This window comes from Thalassophryne amazonica, chromosome 12 (assembly GCF_902500255.1).
Source record: "Thalassophryne amazonica chromosome 12, fThaAma1.1, whole genome shotgun sequence".
NCBI lineage: Eukaryota > Metazoa > Chordata > Actinopteri > Batrachoidiformes > Batrachoididae > Thalassophryne > Thalassophryne amazonica.
The window spans coordinates 84,254,024-84,273,659 of NC_047114.1; the positions used below are offsets into that span (position 1 = coordinate 84,254,024).

Here is a 19,636-nt window from a genome sequence, read left to right on the forward strand (position 1 = left end):
CAGACGTTAGCATGGTGATGTCACAGGCTGGTCTATAGCTAGCTGCAAAATTCGTTTTGGTTGTGTGTAAATATAACCTCTTTGTCATATGTTATGTAAAACCTAGCAAGAAATAAACACGTAAACTGAAATGCTGTTTGTGTAACCTGATAAAACCTCTGGAGTGATTTACAAGACATTTCACAGATGTCAGCATGCACGCTCACGTCCGCTAACTCAAAACTAACCTCCGCTCTTGTCAAAAGCTCATGTACACACACGCACACCCTCCTGTAGACATCATTAAAACATAAATATTGTTTATGATTGATTGATTGGTTGGTTGATTGATTGATAGATAGAGGGGCTTTAGTGAACATGTACAAATTGTATGTAAGACAATAGGATCTTAATAATTAATTAAACAATTGCACATTACAAAGAAGATAATGCTCATACGCCCAAGGGTATTTTAGCATTGCATTGTATTTAGATTTTATAGAAATCAAGTGGACATTCTAACTGACTTAGCACACATATTGGTTCATAAAATGGAATATATGCATTTTGGGAAATTTAAGTTTGAAACGCATGCCCAGACTATAATTACTATGGTCATCTGGTACCTATCAAGTGCCATGGAGTCAGTGGTAGATTGTGTCAAAGGTTTGCGTGCATAGCTCTAGTAATATAGTCTCGACGAACCATAACATATTATCATCACTAACTGAATTAAAATGCAAATCAGGTCATTGTTCCCCTATTGGGACTACCCAAGTGGCAAGTTTGGTTAGCTTGGAGTCATGGGCCTTGGAGATACAGTAGGAAATATTTGGACAAAAACACAGTGGTTTCAACTATTGCCCTCCAACACTTAGTGAATAACTTTCTTTTAAGAAATGACAGGAGAGCGCCTAAAACAAATGCTGTAGTAGTATCAACTCAAAGTAATTATGTATTTAAAAAAAAAAAAAAAAAAAAAAAAAAAATATATATATATATATATATATATATATATATATATTGTCAGATCCCGCTTTATATATATAAACCCAGCTCTCCGTCTCTGGGGTCCGACCTTCGTGTCTCCACGGGTATTATCCGGCAGGGCTGCACAAAGGCTGTTTAAGCTGGTGGCGAGGAGATTCGTCTAGCCGCTCACTGCCTCCATCCGGACGTCCACCCCGCTGACGCTGATCTCGCACCCCGGTCGAATAGCCTCTCTGGAACCAGGATACGAGCCGGCCACGCCCGTTAACGGCAGCTCTCCTCTTATGGATCAGGGCTCTTGGAATGTTGCTAGATTTTAAATTTAGTGACTCGTACAGCGAGTCCCCAGGATGCGTTAATTTCATTAAAAACCAGACTAACCTTTTAGAGCACTTTTTGATGTTATACACCCAGTAAACTTTAACTTTTACACCTTAAGAAGAATTAATAAATCCAATGTCCGAGCCTTAACACTTTAACTGCATGCTTGGAAATTTATTGCAGGTTTTGCAAGTGCTGACAACATAATCAAAATCGGTTATATGATGATAATTTCACAACAGTAATTCAAATAGAATAATAATTGGCAGAGATTTTTGTTTTGATTCAATAATGCTGTCTGATCTTACTGACTGGACTGGATTAACTTCTTAACAATTTTTCTAGGAGTGAGGGAAGGAGGTTTTTGATGTTAAAATCCCCAGTTCGATGATCTTGATTTCCTCTTCATCAGCTATTAGTTGTTAGCTGACCACGATCCTTGTGATGTTGTAATCCTTCAGGAAATAAATCCACATAAGAGTTTATCCTTGGAGTTTAATCCTTCAGGAAATAAATCCACATAAGAGTTTCCTGTGGAGTTTAATCCTTCAGGAAATAAATCCACATAAGAGTTTATTCCTTCTTCAATCAACCAAAAGTTGATCTAATCCATTCTGGTATGATGTGATGATCCTTGAGAGAGAAAACGTTGAAACTTCCCCACTCAGACTTAAGGCCAGTGATTATTCTCCAATGCTCTGCTACTCCGTGACTGGACGGCCTGAGTGGGAGTTGAAAACTCTCTCAAATAATCTCTTATGTCTCCAATCCTCTCGCTCCTCGATTCCAATTGCAGCTCACAAGATGGTCAAGTCTTGTGATCTCCTCGTAGCAGCGGAGAAGTGACAACAGCACCTCTCCCTGGAAGAATAACCCCATTTCCTGTTGTTGTCCAGTTTTTATATGAAACCCTTGTTGTTGTTGAGTTGATCTTGGTTACCATGGGGATGATGGTGACTCAAAACCTCCTCCCTACTCCTTCTTTTACTGGAAGCCATCTGGAGAACATTTCCTGGCTGCCGGTAACTGATGTCCCGCTGTCAGTAACTAGGTGTCAGTTCCTGTTTTTTCTTAACACAGCTCTTTCCGAGAATTCATACTTTCTAAATCATGTCACATCAATCACATTAATCATTCAATCATTTCATTACAACTCTTTTTCACATAACAATTCATATGATCATATACAACATTTTCATTCATTATTATTCATTTCATATCTACATGTCTTAATGTTCTGAACAGTTGTTTTTATCATCAGCTCTTCTGGCCTCGCTTGCGACATCATTAACTTCCTTTTTTGTCTCTGCCTCTGCACAAAAACAACTTCTTCCTCTTTTTGTCTAACTGCACCCTTTATGAAAAACAACTCTTTCCTCTGACTGCAATGAAAAAAACAACTCATATAATCATTCTTTTCACTTATTTGTAACATATTTTTCTAATCAATTCTTACTTTTATTATATCATAGTTCATTTAATCATACTTGTTATGTTGGAATCATTCTTAGATATTACTTTTAACACATTAATACTTCATTTGATCATACTTTGTCATTTTAAAATCATCTTAGACATATTCCATCGTTTCACCACTGAGTTCATCCATGGGCCTCCCCATCTGCAATGGAAAAGTCCGGTATGACCTCACTTACTCCAGGAAAGTACCAAACACTGTTCAGTTTATTCCAACAACGTGTGTATTAATCCAATGGCACGTATTATATTCCAAGATGAAAACAAGCTGAAAGCAAGCTTAAAGTCATCTTTCTTGAATATATATATATATATATAAGAGTCAGAGCTCTACTGAGCCGAGTATTCCTTTAACTAATAATGACTTCATGACTTTCTTTGCTAATAAAATTTTAACTATTAGAGAAAAAATTACTCATAACCATCCCAAAGACGTATCGTTATCTTTGGCTGCTTTCAGTGATGCCGGTATTTGGTTAGACTCTTTCTCTCAGTGTTCTGTCTGAGTATTTTCATTAGTTACTTCATCCAAACCATCAACATGTCTATTAGACCCCATTCCTACCAGGCTGCTTAAGGAAGCCCTACCATTATTTAATGCTTCGATCTTAAATATGATCAATCTATCTTTATTAGTTGGCTATGTACCACAGGCTTTTAAGGTGGCAGTAATTAAACCATTACTTAAAAAGCCATCACTTGACCCAGCTATCTTAGCTAATTATAGGCCAATCTCCAACCTTCCTTTTCTCTCAAAAATTCTTGAACGGGTAGTTGTTAAACAGCTAACTGATCATCTGCAGAGGAATGGTCTATTCGCAGAGTTTCAGTCAGGTTTTAGAATTCATCATAGTACAGAAACAGCATTAGTGAAGGTTACAAATGATTTCTTATGGCCTCAGACAGTGGACTCATCTCTGTGCTTGTCCTGTTAGACCTCAGTGCTGCTTTTGATACTGTTGACCATAAAAATTTATTACAGAGATTAGAGCATGCCATAGGTATTAAAGGCACTGCGCTGCGGTGGTTTGAATCATTTATCTAATAGATTACAATTTGTTCATGTAAATGGGGAATCTTCTTCGCAGACTAAGGTTAATTATGGAGTTCCACAAGGTTCTGTGCTAGGACCAATTTTATTCACTTTATACATGCTTCCCTTAGGCAGTATTATTAGACGGCATTGCTTAAATTTTCATTGTTACGCAGATGATACCCAGCTTTATCTATCCATGAAGCCAGAGGACACACATTAGCTAAACTGCAGGATTGTCTTACAGACATAAGGACATGGATGACCTCTAATTTCCTGCTTTTAAACTCAGATAAAACTGAAGTTATTGTACTTGGCCCCACAAATCTTAGAAACATGGTGTCTAACCAGATCCTTACTCTGGGCATTACCCTGACCTCTAGTAATACTGTGAGAAATCTTGGAGTCATTTTTGATCAGGATATGTCATTCAAAGCGCATATTAAACAAATATGTAAGACTGCTTTTTGCATTACGCAATATCTCTAAAATTAGAAAGGTCTTGTCTCAGAGTGATGCTGAAAAACTAATTCATGCATTTATTTCCTCTAGGCTGGACTATTGTAATTCATTATTATCAGGTTGTCCTAAAAGTTCCCTGAAAAGCCTTCAGTTAATTCAAAATGCTGCAGCTAGAGTACTGACGGGGACTAGAAGGAGAGAGCATATCTCACCCATATTGGCCTTGGTTTTGAATAGTCAGGTCCTTCTTATCTTAGGGACCTCATAGTACCATATCACCCCAATAGCGCACTTTGCTCTCAGACTGCAGGCTTACTTGTAGTTCCTAGGGTTTGTAAGAGTAGAATGGGAGGCAGAGCCTTCAGCTTTCAGGCTCCTCTCCTGTGGAACCAGCTCCCAATTCGGATCAGGGAGACAGACACCCTCTCTACTTTTAAGATTAGGCTTAAAACTTCCTTTTTGCTAAAGCTTATAGTTAGGGCTGGATCAGGTGACCCTGAACCATCCTTTTGTTATGCTGCTATAGACTTAGACTGCTGGGGGGTTCCCAATGCATTGAGTGTTTCTTTCTCTTTTTGCTCTGTATGCACCACTCTGCATTAATCATTAGTGATTGATCTCTGCTCCCCTCCACAGCATGTTTTTTCCCGGTCTCCCTCAGCCCCAACCAGTCCCAGCAGAAGACTGCCCCTCCCTGAGCCTGGTTCTGCTGGAGGTTTCTTCCTGTTAAAAGGGAGTTTTCCTTCCCACTGTTGCCAAGGGCTTGCTCACAGGGGGTCGTTTGACCGTTGGGGTTTTTCCGTAATTATTGTATGGCTTGCCTTACAATATAAAGCACTTGGGGCAACTGTTTGTTGTGATTTGGCGCTATATAAATAAAATTGATTTGAATTGATTTGATTATATATTATATATATAATATATTATATAATATATATATATATATATATATAGTGAGGAAAATAAGTATTTGAACACCTGCGGTTTGCAAGTTTCCCACTTATAAATCATGGAGGGGTCGGAAATTTCATCTTAGGTGCATGTCCACTGTGAGAGACATAATCTAAAAAGAAAAATCCAGAAATCACAATGTATGATTTTTTTAAATAATTTATTTGTGTATGTTACTGCTGCAAATAAGTATTTGAACACCTGCCAACCAGCAAGAATTGTTGTGTGGGCGCCAGAAGAGGAGGTACTGCTGGCCCACCACCAGAGGGCGCAGCCGCCTCACAGGAGCAGCTAGGGTGACAGCTGTCACGCATCACCTGCAACAGCTGTTACCAATCAGCAGGGGTACATCAGCAGGACGACGTCTCACCTCTGGCCGAGATATCGTTCTACCTGGAAGGTAATATTCTCAGATGACTGCTTGACAGTAACCTTTGTGGTTTTTGTGAGTGATAACAGACTTTTTCCAACGAGAGGTGGAGGAAGCTTTCCTGCCGTGCGGATTACTGGGTGCAAACGGCCCACCTTTAATTGTGTTATTGTTCCTCGCCAGCAGTACCAGGTCCGACACGCGGAGGCAGTGGCCACCTGGGAGTCGGGACTTGGCGGCTCATTCCCGGGGTCTGGTGGCGGAGGAAATTATGTGGTTCCGGTTCTGCTTTGGACAGGTGTCTCTATCTTCGAGCCTGCCCACACGACACCTTTGTGAATTGATTCTGATCTATTGTTGTAATCTGTTGTATTTGTTGTGCACATTCACAACAGTCAAGTGTTGTTATTTGACCTACTCCATTGTCCGTTCCTTTGCGCCCCTGTTGTGGGTCCGTGTACCAACACTTTCCCAAACAGGATATCTCGGCCAGCTCATGGATCCCGAGGGGCGTCAACGGCTGTTGAACAGCCAATGGAAGAACAGGGCGCAAGGCGTCCGCAGGAGGAATGATCGGTGAGTTGCAGCGGATCCTCACCGCTTTCACGGCCGGTTGGATTTAATGACCGAGCAGAACGTCCTCCTTAACCACAGGGTGGAGGCTCTCGCCGCGCAGGTGGAAGCGCGCCTCAGGGCGCTGCTGCGGCTCTCCCTCCTGTCGAGCCTGTGCGTAACAGTGACGTTCCACAGGTCGTTCAACGCCCCTCCCACCTTCCCCGGAAGCATACATAAGCCCTCCAGAGCCGTACGGAGGTTGTGTGGAGACGTGCGTGGACTTTCTTATGCAGTGTTCGCTCGTCTTCGCACAACGTCCGTCATGTACGCGACTGATGCTAGTAAGATGCTTAGTCATTAATCTGCTTCGCGGCAAGGCAAGCGCTTGGGCTACAGCGCTTTGGGAGCAAAATTCACGGCTCCTTGATATATGATGGGTTTGTGAGGGAGTTCAGAACAGTGTCGATCACCCAAATAGAAGAGAGACCGCTTCAGCCGTGCTGCTGTCAATGAGACAGGGGCGCCGGAGCGCAGCTGTTTATGCAGTCGACTTCCGCAGCGGGCTGCGAGGTCCGGCTGGAATAACACTGCCCTCCGGCCGCCTTCGTAAACGGACTTGTTGGTCCTGAAGGGAGCTCCTGGTGGCCAACGACGAACGCGGGATTTAGACGGGCTTATTGATCTCGTTATACGATTAGACAATCGGTTAGAGGAACGCCGTCGGGAGTGAGGCGAAGGACGTGAACCGGATACGCGCCCCTCTCCCTTCCGGGTTCGAAAAGGGGCCCCCCTCCCACGCTCCACAGCCGCAGCGCTTTGTGGGGCAACAGCTCCCCCTGGTGACGTTGTTAGGGAAACGCACAGGGCCAAAATGGGGAGGCTGATCCGTGGAGAGTGTTTTCTTTCTCTGCAGCTCAACAGAGCACACACAGAGAGACTGCCCCAAAACGGCCAAACGTCAACACTCACCCTTAGAGACTGGGCTAAGGGGGGGTCAAGACATTCAAGTGAGACACACACAAATTGCCACACGACTCCCAGTCACAATCCTGAGCGGGGATTTAACCCTTCAGCCCGAGCATGGTGGGACACGGGGTCAGAAGGGAATCTGCTAGACAGCAGATGGGGCAAAGGAGGTATGGCTCCCTCTGGTGGCGCTTCCGTGCGCCATTGCAGGTGCGGGCACTAGATGGCACCCTCCTCCCTTTACTCACATACACAAGACACACCCAGTAACTCTGGTGGTGTCTGGAAACCACCCGGGAGGATGATTGAGTTTTTGTGACTTCTTCTACCTCCGCGTGATTTTGGGCATCCCATGGATTTTAAAGCACAATCCCGAATCGATTGGCCGTCTGGGGTGGTGGTTCAGTGTAGCGAAACCTGCCAGCGGGTGTGTTAGGATCCTCGTTCTCCGCTCCCGGTTCCCAGGCTAAGGAGGAGGTCAAAGTTCCCTCCCAATCTGACGGCAGTGCCGGTTGAGTACCACGATCTTGCTGAGGTCTTCAGCAAGGATCTGGCACTCACCCTTCCCCCGCACCGTCCTTACGATTGTGCCATTGATTTGGTTCCAGGCGCTGAGTTCCCGGTCCAGCAGGCTGTACAACCTCTCACGACCTGAGCGCGAATCAATGGAGACCTACATCCGGGACTCATTAGCTGCCGGGCTGATCCGGAACTCCACCTCCCCAATGGGGGCAGGTTTCTTTTTTGTGGGCAAGGAAAGATGGCGGACTTCGTCCATGTATTGATTACAGGGGGCTGAATGAGATTACGGTTCGCAACCGATACCCGTTGCCATTATTAGATTCCGTGTTCACCCCCCTGCATGGAGCCAAATCTTACTAAGCTGGATCTTAGAAATGCGTATCACCTGGTTCGGATCCGGAAGGGAGACGAATGGAAGACGGCATTCAACACCCCATTAGGGTCACTTTGAGTACCTGGTCATGCCGTTCGGTCCTCACAAAACGCCCCCGCGACGTTCCAAGCTTGGTTAATGATGTCTTGCGGGATTCCTGCACCGATTCGTCTTCGTATATCTAGACGATATACTCATCTTTTCTCCGGATTCCTGAGACTCATGTCCGGCATGTACGTCAGGTCCTGCCGTTTGTTGAGAACCGGCTGTTTGTGAAGGACGAGAAGTTGAGTTTCACACCGCACATGCTTTGTCCTTCCTGGGGTTTATCATCTCCCCCAACTCCGTCGCTTCCTGATCCGGCCAAGGTTGCGGCGGTGAGAGACGGCCCCACCCACTAGCCGTAGGAAGCTGCACAGTTCCTCGGCTTTGCAAATTTCTACAGGAGGTTCATTAAGGGCTACAGTCAGTAGTTAGCCCCCTGACAGCCCTGACCTCACCAAAAGTCCCCTTCACCTGGTCGGATTCGTTGCGATGCCGCGTTCAAGGATTTGAAACGGGCGCTTCTCGCCTGCCACCCGTTCTGGTGCAGCCCGATCCTAGTCGCCAGTTAGTGGTTGAAGTGGACGCGTCGGACTCAGGGATAGGAGCCGTGCTTTCCCAGAGCGGGAAGACCGATAAGGTCCTTCACCCGTGTGCCTATTTTTCCCCGCAGGTTGACCCCGGCCGAACGGAACTATGACGTCGGCAATCGAGAACTCCTTGCGGTGAAAGAGGCTCTTGAAGAGTGGAGACATCTGTTGGAGGGAACGTCCGTGCCATTCACGGTTTTCACTGACCACCGGAACCTGGAGTATATCAGGACCGCCAAGCGGCTGAACCCCAGGCAAGCCCGCTGGTCACTGTTCTTCGGCCGTTTTGACTTCCGGATCACCTACCGTCCCGGGACCAAGAACCAGAGAGCGGATGCCTTGTCCCGGGTACATGAAGATGAAGTCAAAGCGGAGTTGTCGGATCCACCGTAACCCATCATCCCGGAGTCCACTATCGTGGCCACCCTCCACCTGGGACGTAGAGAGAACCGTCCGGAGGCCCTGGCACGAAGCCCGGACCCCGGAACTGGGCCGAAGAACAAACTATACGTCCCACCAGAAGCTAGGGCTGCAGTCCTGGACTTCTGTCACGGCTCCAAGCTCTCCTGTCATCCAGGGGTGCGAAGAACTGTGGCAGTTGTCCGGCAGCGCTTCTGGTGGGCATCCCTAGAGGCCGACGTCCGGGATTATATCCAGGGCTGCACCACCTGCGCCAGGGGCAAGGCTGACCATCGCCGGGTATCAGGTTTACTCCAGCCGCTGCCCGTGCCTCATCGCCCCTGGTCCCACATCGGCCTGGATTTTGTCACGGGCCTCCCGCCGTCCCAGGGTAACACCACCATCCTCACGATAGTGGACCGATTCTCCAAGGCGGCCCACTTCGTGGCCCTCCCGAAGCTCCCAACAGCCCAGGAGACAGCGGACCTCCTGGTCCGCCACGTCGTCCGGCTGCATGGGATTCCAACAGACATCGTCTCCGATCGCGGTCCCCAGTTCTCCTCGCAAGTCTGGAGGAGCTTCTGCCGGGAACTGGGGGCCACGGTGAGTCTCTCGTCCGGGTACCACCCTCAGACCAACAGGCAAGCAGAACGGGTAAACCAGGAGGTGGAGCAGGCCTTGCGCTGCGTGACTGCCGCACACCCGGCTGCCTGGAGTACCCATTTGGCCTGGATCGAGTATGCCCATAACAGCCAGGTGTCTTCAGCCACCGGCCTCTCCCCTTTTGAGGTATGTCTGGGGTATCAGCCCCCGTTGTTTCCGGTGGTTGAGGGAGAGGTCGGTGTGCCTTCGGTCCAGGCCCACCTGCGGAAGTGCCGTCGGTTTGTGGCGTGCCGCCCGTTCTGCTTTGCTAAAGGCCCGGACGAGGGCAAAAGCCCATGCAGACCGTCGGCGGACCCCGGCCCCTGCGTATCGGCCTGGGCAGGAGGTGTGGTTATCCACAAAGGACATCCCCCTCCAAGTGGACCTCCCCCAAGTTACAGGACCGTTACATCGGCCCATTCAAGATCCTGAAGGTCATCAGTCCAGCCGCGGTGAGGCTTCGGCTGCCGGCCTCACTGCGGATCCATCCTGTGTTTCATGTGTCCCGGATTAAACCTCATCACTCCTCACCCCTCTGTACTCCGGGTCCGGCGCCGCCTCCTGCCCGGATCATCGATGGCGAGCCGGCTTGGACTGTACGCCGGCTTTTGGATGTCCATAGGATGGGCCGGGGCTTCCAGTATTTGGTGGACTGGGAGGGGTACGGCCCCGAAGAACGCTCCTGGGTGAAGAGGAGCTTCATCCTGGACCCGGCCCTCCTGGCCGATTTCTACCGCCGCCACCCGGACAAGCCTGGTCGGGCGCCAGGAGGCGCCCGTTGAGGGGGGGGTCCTGTTGTGTGGGCCGCCAGAAGAGGAGGTACTGCTGGCCCACCACCAGAGGGCGCAGCCACCTCACAGGAGCAGCTAGGGTGACAGCTGTCACGCATCACCTGCAACAGCTGTTACCAATCAGCAGGGGTACATCAGCAGGACGACGTCTCCACCTCTTGGCCGAGATATCGTTCTACCTGGAAGGTAATATTCTCAGCTGACTGCTTGACAGTAACCTTTTGTGGTTTTTGTGAGTGATAACAGACCTTTTTTCCAACGAGAGGTGGAGGTAGCTTTCCTGCCGTGCGGATTACTGGGTGCAAACGCGCCCACCTTTAATTGTGTTTTTGTTCCTCGCCAGCAGTACCAGGTCCGACACGCGGAGGCAGTGGCCACCTGGGAGTTCGGGACTTGGCGGCTCCAGTATTCCCGGGGTCTGGTGGCGGAGGAAATCGTGTGGTTCCGGTTCTGCTTTGGACAGGTGTCTCCTATCTTCGAGCCTGCCCACACGACAACTTTGTGAATTGATTCTGATCTATTGTTGTAATCTGTTGTATTTGTTGTGCACATTCACAACAGTCAAGTGTTGTTATTTGACCTACTCCATTGTCCGTTCCTTTGCGCCCCCTGTTGTGGGTCCGTGTACCGACACTTTCCCAACAAGAATTCTGGCTCACACAGACCTGTTAATTTTTCTTTAAAAAGCCCTCATATTCTGCACTCTTTACCTGTATTAATTGCACCTGTTTGATTTTGTTACCTGTATAACAGACATGTGTTCACACACTCAGTCAATCACACTCCAACCTGTCCACCATAGCCAAGACCAAAGAGCTGTCTAAGGACACCAGGGACAAAACTGTAGACCTGCACAAGGCTGGGATGGACTACAGGACAACAGGCAAGCAGCTTGGTAGAAGACAACAACTGTTATGATTATTTATTACAAAGTGGAAGAAACACAAGATGACTGTCAATCTCCCTCGGTCTGGGATTCCATGGAAGATCTCACTTTGTGGGGTAAGGATGATTCTGAGAAAGCTCAGAACTACACAGGAGGACCTGGTCAATGACCTGAAGAGAGCTGGGACCACAGTCACAAAGATTACATTAGTAACACATGATGCTGTCATGGTTTAAAATCCTGTAGGGCAGGAAGGTCCCCCTGCTCAAGCCAGCACATGTCCAGGCCCGTTTGAAGTTCACCAGTGACCATCTGGATGATCCAGAGGAGGCATGAGAGAAGGTCATGTGGTCAGATGAGACCAGAATAGAGCTTTTTGGAATCAACTCCACTTACCATGTTTAGAGGATGAAAACAACCCCAAGAAAACCATCCCAACCATGAAGCATGGGGGTGGAAACATCATACTCTGGGGGTGCTCTTCTGCATAGGGGACAGGACGACTGCACCGTCTTGAAGGGAGGATGGATGGAGTCATGTATTGCGAGATTTTGGCAAACAACCTCCTTCCCTCAGTAAGAGCATTGAAGATGGGTCATGGCTGCGTCTTCCAGCATGACAATAACCCCAAACACACAGCCAAGGCAACTAAGGAGGGGCTCCGTAAGAAGCATTTCAAGGTCCTGGAGTGTCCTGGTCAGTCTCCAGACCTGAACTCAATAGAAAATCTTTGGAGGGAGCTGAAACTCCAAACCTGAAAGATTTGGAGAAGATCTGTATGGAGGAGTGGACCAAAATCCCTGCTGCAGTGTGTGCAAACCTGGTGAAAAACTACAGGAAACGTTTGACCTCTGTAATTGCAAACAAAGTCTACTGTACCAAATATTAACATTGATTTTCACAGGTGTTCAAATACTTAATTGCAGCAGTAACATACAAATAAATGATTAAAAAAATCATACATTGTGATTTCCGGATTTTTTTTTTTTTTAAGATTATGTCTCTCACAGTGGACATGCACCTAAGATGAAAATTTCAGACCCCTCCATGATTCTAAGTGGGATAACTTGCAAAACCGCAGTGTTCAAATACTTATTTTCCTCACTAAATATATATATATATATATATATAAACAGTATAACTTAATTTCAGATTAGCCAAAAGCCACAATCACATTCAGATCATCAGTTACAGTGTCGAAGGATTTTTCATCTCATAGCCTGCAGTCTTATTTTTCATTTGTGGAAAGTCTGAATGTATTCATTCTTCTCTCTATTAAAAGATTACATGGTTACATGTTTATCCTTTTTCTTTTTGAAAGCCACATTCTATTTAGCGGAGTGCTGTATGATAGTTACATATAGGGCTTTCTGTTTGAAAAAGAGAAAGAAAAAATAGACGACGCCCTTGTGTTTGCTGCTGTGAAGCTGTATGAGTTTCTAAGTTCAGATAATAACAATAAAGCCATAAACAGAAATATAATTCCATCTGTGTTCTGTACCTGTCCAGGGTCACTGGAGAGTCCCAGCAGGCATTGGGTAAAACCCAGGACAATGAATCACAATTACAGTCATTCATTCATGAATTTATGGAAGACTTACAGCCACTAGATAAAAGTAGGACGGACGTAGGTGAGACATAAAAAAATAAAATAAATAAATGCACAACACATACAGCAGATGCAGCATACATGAAGTCTGCTTTCACATTTATTTTTTCTTTTATTGTTGGAAACCACAAAAAATAGTTCTTTGAGCGTGAACTTATTTCTAATGAATTACAGTACATTATTTCATGTGAAGAAATAAGAAAGGAACTAATGTAAAGAGCAAAGTTCTTGTATAACTTAAAAAAAAAAAAGCCATGTTGTACACTTGTATATTAACGGTAAAGTGTCAATTTTGCTGCCTTTGCTAACTTACTATAGAGACTCACAATTTATAATGAATTACAGCACATTATATCATGTGAAGAAATAAGAAAGTTACTAATGTGAAGAGTATAACCCCCCCAAAAAAGGCCATGTTGTATTCTTGTATATTAACCGGTAAAGTATCACTTTTGCTGCCTTTGCTAGCTTACTACAGAGACTCACAATGTATTTTAGGTTATTTTTATGGCTGGATTCTGGCTTTATTCTATTGTTTGCTTCCCTGCATTTTCAATAAAAACATACAATGTTGTAAAATTGCATGGCTGGTTTGGCTAACAGTAAATAAGTGTTATGTCTGCTAACTTTGCTAGCTTACTACAGAGACTCACAATGTATTTTAGGTTATTTTTATGGCTGGATTCTGGTTTGATGCTATTGTTTGCTTTCCTGCATTTTTAATAAGAACATACAGTGTTGTAAAACTGCATGGCTGGTTTGGCTAACAGTAAACAAGTATTACATCTGCTGCCTTCGCTAGCTTACTGCAGAGACTAACAATGTATTTTAGGTCATTTTTATGGCTGGATTCTGGCTTTATTCTATTGTTTGCGTCCCTGCATTTTCAATAAAAACATACAATGTTGTAAAATTGCATGGCTGGTTTGGCTAACAGTAAATAAGTGTTATGTCTGCTGCCTTTGCTAGCTTACTACAGAGACTCACAATGTATTTTAGGTTATTTATATTGCTGTATTCTGGTTTTCCTGTTTTTTCAAGAAAAACATACAGTGTTGTATAGTTGTATATAGGCTGGTTTGACTAACAGTAAATAAGTGTTGTGCCTGCTGCCTTGGCCAGCTTACCATAGAGACTTGCAGTGTATTTTACACAGTTATTTATATTGTCTAATTAGGGAATAACCCTGTTGTGTCTGATGATTTGCGGACGTTAATGCCGGATTTTACAGTCGCAAATAGCCGTAAAACTCAATTTGTGACTGTAAAATCCAGCATTAACGTCTGCAAATCATCAGACACAAGGGGGTTATTCCCATTCTAATCCAATTCCAACGTTTGCACAGATCCGTGTCCACCACTGAAGGCTCCATCTTCATCCGCATCATCCGCATAATAAAACAGTTCGATAAAACTGTTACGTAGACAAAGGGTGTGGTTGGCTCTTCAAAGCTTACCGTAGCAACAGCGTCTTCAGACTGGAAATTCTGTGAGCAAAATCCACATCAATACCTTCGTATGGTAGCTTAAATTAGTCAGTTTTGGCATGGCCATCGCTACGCCACTTTCTGTCACTCTCAGCTGGCAGCGTCATTAATGACATCTGCATAACAGCGTGCGTGGTCAGGGGGCGGAGTACCACATCAAATGTGCAATGCAAAAAGTAACTGGATTTGAATTATAGTTTTTTTTCCTGTTTTATGCTACATTGCATTTTCAAAAAGTAAAATAAAAATAATAATAAAAATATGCTATGCTGTACAATTGTATGTTAGCTGGTTTGGCTAATACGTAGTAATAATTTCCACTGCCTTGACAGTATTAGCATAAATGCTCAATACCTTGCTAATAAAATAATACAACATGAAAATATAGCAAGCTTAAGAGTAAAATAGTTAATAAAGTAAATAAATCAACATACTCCGCTCTGCTAACCAGGTGCTACATCATATCCCACAAATAATATTCCAGCAGTAAAGGTTCTCTGGGCAGAAACCATTTGAGTTTGTAGTGTTCCATTCTTCTATCTATTTGCAATGTGTCTGTTGTTTTGCATTTGTTGTCTGAATTTGTAGCAGATATATTATCAAATTAAATTGTTGCATGTAACTCAGGCTTTATTGTTAGTTTTCGCCACAAGCATTTTCTCCATTTGCTAAGTTTTTCTGTTTTTCTCCTCAAACAACCAGTTGCAGAATTGATACAGGTTTCTTGTAAATATACACATATAATTGTGATTTCTACGTTTGCTAGTATTGTGTTAATTTGGAATTTTATGGCATCTTTTGGCCACTGTACTAATGAGTATGGAAATAAAGCCACATAAGAAAGAAATGATGTGATCATTTAATTTCATTTATGTTTTGTTGTTGCTTTAAGCAAATAATATGAAAATATGCATATTTCCAAATAATGCAAATAATAACCATTAATAGCCCAAGAAAAAAAAGGTTTATATCTTTTCCATAATCATAGCATGGCCCTAAATTCTCAGCTGTAAGAAACTTTATTACAAAATATTTATGTGGAAACATGCACATTATAAAACACACAAAAACAGACAATTCTGTGGCTTGCTAATGATGATTTCAGCTTATTGTTTGACACACACAACTCAAACATTGAATTACGTTTCACAGTTTGTATACAGGCTATAGGGTTGCAAAAAGATCCAGAAATCATTTACACTCCATCACCTCTTATTCAACATGGTTGACTACCTCTTGTCAGTCTCTTTTTGGCTATGGTAATGGTTACAGTTTTGTTGTTATTAAGCTTGCACCAAGGATCTGCGTTAGAGTGACACAGCCACCTGACACAACATTACACTGACCTTAATCTTGGTGCACAATGAAAGCAAACATGATGATGCATGATTGCTTTAACCGGTTTGCTCAACTGGCTTCCAGAAGGCCACATAAAACTGTCGCTGCATTATGATTATATTTGGCAGGGGACAGAGGAATGAATGGTGCCATTACAGCTGGCAACTGCCCTCAGACTCTATTTGGCTCTTGACGGTAGTGCTGCAAAACAGAGACATTCGTTTCAACATTGCCTCACAGCTGTCGTGTTCACGTATAATTGCTCAAGGCAAAAACTGCCTGCATTAGTCACCTTGTAGGGTTTGTTGTTCTTGTTGGCTACCTTTCTGTCAAGTTTCTCCTTCAGGAGTTTGGCCCATTTCTCCCTGGGGTCTGCACAAAACACATGGCCCTTCTTCGCAGTGAAACTGAAGAGTAATGGATGCAAACAGATGTTTACTTGTTGTAGAAAGCTTTCAGCAAAGAAAATATAACCATTAAGCATTTAGGTGACTTTTTAATATGTATGTTTTCACTGCGAGTGCTTACACGAGGGCAGGGATGTTGCAGCCTCCATCCACAACCTGCACTCTGTATTTCACGATGTGTCTTTGAGTGGCTTTGTTTGGCTTTTTGCCATACTTGAGACAGCAGTCATCATAGGAAACTGAAGGATGAAAAAAACAGAACAGTGCAGGTCAACATAGGAAGAAAGACTCACGAGCATGACAGATAAATTCTTCTGCAGAAATGAGTTTAACAGCTCTATCTTGACTGCACAGTCTAAAGTGCACAGCAATGCATTTGGGGACTTTACCATTTCTATGGCATAAGTAAGGCACGGTGTGCAAAGGGGTTGTATTGAGTTACGTAATTAGTCATGGGTGTGTTTTGGGAATAACATGAAATAAGTGAGTTGAGACTCATCGTCCTACTAGAAGATGCAGAGAACGCTACATTGAATAAGCATACTGGCTTATACTATATCACTGTCAAAAAGCAGTACACCACAATCCATCGGGTATCTGAATATTTGGTAAGCATATAGTCATAGTCAGAGGGTACCAGGATGATCTACCCCCACTACACTACACTACACTATCCCATGATGCAGCCAGAACCTGGTAACAGAAGAAGAACTTCCCAGGAAAATTCAACGAAGACCGCAAATATACAGGAAAACAGTAGTGGTGTCCAAGGGAGCGTGGCATTCTACAAATATACATGAAAAGCTGTTTAAAAAAGACTGCCGTTGGATCAAATGACGGTTAACACAGCAGCAGAGTATCGAATGTCCGTATTGTGTCCCTACTACGTGTTCACTTATTTTTAGTACGTACTACAGCAACAGTGCTGTATGGGTACCACAGTGCTGGTACCCGTATAATAATGGTAATAATAATAATAATAATAATACTAATAACAACAATAATAATAATAATAATAACAACAATAATAATAATATAATATTAACAATAGTAATAACAATAATAACAATAATGTTGCAGTGTTGAATTTTATTTTATATAATTGTTATTTCAATTCCATTTCATTCTGTGTACAGGCAGAGTACAGGCAAGCTGTAAACCCACGTACAGTTGTTTTTTCAGTTGCCATTGAGTGTACGGGTCACCACTGTAGGTCCTGTACTGATCCGCTTTGGGACTTGGCACAGGTTTGCCGTGTCCTTCATGACGAGAAACACAAACGCGTCTCCTGGTCTCCCTACCAAGTATCAAACAGGAACTTATCTACTTCACTATCTGCATGCCTCGTGTGAATATTGCGTTGTATAAATATCAGAAATACACCATGCTTAACTTCAGAAGGGATCATCATTTTCTGCTTCCTCACCGCAGCAAAGCTCCAGCACTGTGTCTCACCAGCCTTCATTTTAAGGTCGGCACGTCATGCCAGTGCAAGCTTTCTTACAATTTAAAAAATTTGGGCAATGGTCATATAAAAATGACAGCTGTGCCAGTTGGCACCTGATAACACTTGCACTGCTTTGCACCAGGTTGAAGATATAGCCTGACAACTGACCTGCATTTTGGAGTGGGAATTACCACTCCTTTACGACCAATAGGAGAGCAGCACTCGTGCCACATCAAAGTGAGGTTGACGTCAGGCTAGATGAAAATTACGCACCAGACTTGGTAATCAAAACTGACACACCTGAGAAATTCCAAAAAATAAAAGCCAACATGTTGAGGTCATTTGTCTGGCACAGCAACTTTGGTATATTGACCACCTGCAGTCTGTTTACACAATATATGTTTTTTACAGACTAGGGATGGGACAACTAGTCCTAATATTGACTATGACTAGCTAACATCCGAATAGTTGACTTTTTTTTATTAGTTGACTATTTTTTATTAGTCAACTAGTCGAAAGCCATTTATTAAGTTTATTTAACCCTTAACCCTTTAACATCATCACATTTTTTCAGAGGAATGTAGTAAATAAACATATGCTCTACCAAACGGTTGAGTTGAGCATTAAAGGGTTAAAAGAATAGACCTGCTGGAGCTGCCACCGCTCCTCTCACTCCGTGATGAAAGCGTGTGAACCTTGGCAGGTGAATTACCGTAGTAAGCTCAAACGGGTAGTCTATGTCTAGTAAATGAATGCAGGTGTTGTCTTCATGCTAATCCTGTTTTTTGTATTACAGACACTGTCAGCTTGTTTCGTGACTTACCTTGTGCCAATGCAAGATAAAGACATGATATGAGCAGCAAGAAGAAGAACGCATTGAACCCCATGGTGCAGTCAGTTGTTGGAGCTCTGGAAAAAAAAAAACAGATGGATGGAAAGAATTACAACAATTACCCGCCTTATCACTCTGCACTTATTATAGCTGAGTTTGTTCAAGGTTCGCACCTCCTACACCTAGGCGAACCTTGAACAAATATTGCACACTGCTTCCCTTTGTGTATCTTAAATTTAAAAAGAAAGTCATTTTAAACTCTACAATTCTAGATAAAGAAATCTCAATATATTTTTTTTTTTTGTACTTTTGAATATGATCACGGTTGTATGAATTTGCGTTTTACTGCACCGATTCACATATTTTTGCAGTGTTCCAGTTAAGTTTTCCTCAATGATAATTTATTCTGTCATAGATCTAAGAGATTTCTTTCTATTTACTGAATATTGTACACTTATATTTATTTACACAAAACAACTTGTGTAATATAAATTATTGTCATTTTAAAAGTTAATTTCTGCTGAAAAAGACAATTTGAGAAACAAATTAAAGTGAATTGTGCTGTATGTTTTGCGATTAGAATTTAAGACAACTCACCTGTAACTCTGTCAGATGTATTTGTAACTCTCGGCTTCAGTGTCTGTCAGTTTGTGAAAGTGAGGCGCTCTTATACAGCACTTAAGGGCGCCTTGCCAGGTTTCATATTACCAGAAAAGCAGCTCACCTTTGTACCTCGGCTCATTTTTCATTGTGTTTTAGAAAAGCTGTGATATGTTTTTAGTTAAAAAAAATCTTGATAGACATGTGAAAGCATCTGAAAGCATCTGAAAGTAGCTGAATTTCAAAATTACTCTTATGTCCTAATACAGTGGCTTAATTAAAAAAGACATACTGCACATAAATGTGATTAGTTCTCATGATTAGACTTCATTAAAAACTTTTTTATGCAGTCACAGATAGTAGTAGTACGGAGAAGGGACCAACAAACCTGGAGCCAATTTTCGTGGAACCCCACGGAGACATAAGTGGCACGTAGACAACCAAACCTTTTGGCTTGCAGAATAGGCAGGAGCAATTGATCGCTTGAGGTCTGCTGCTGCTTTATACAAAATGGAAGAACGACCGAGGGCTCGACGAGCCTTCTCCCAGGTTCGCTGGCAGCCAACGAT

General features: G+C 43.6%; 1 protein-coding gene across 1 annotated transcript; it reads right to left on the reverse strand.

The window, feature by feature from the left end:
• Window positions 1-14,032: 14,032 nt before the first annotated feature.
• ccl25a (chemokine (C-C motif) ligand 25a) lies at window positions 14,033-19,130 on the reverse strand. The gene is made up of 5 exons (XM_034183048.1): window positions 19,065-19,130; window positions 18,459-18,544; window positions 16,310-16,427; window positions 16,074-16,188; window positions 14,033-15,982 (listed from the first exon to the last, which is right to left on the reverse strand). Exons 2-5 carry the CDS (start codon window positions 18,520-18,522, stop codon window positions 15,953-15,955), a joined length of 327 nt encoding a protein of 108 aa, XP_034038939.1. The 5' UTR covers window positions 18,523-18,544; window positions 19,065-19,130; the 3' UTR covers window positions 14,033-15,952.
• Window positions 19,131-19,636: the final 506 nt, after the last annotated feature.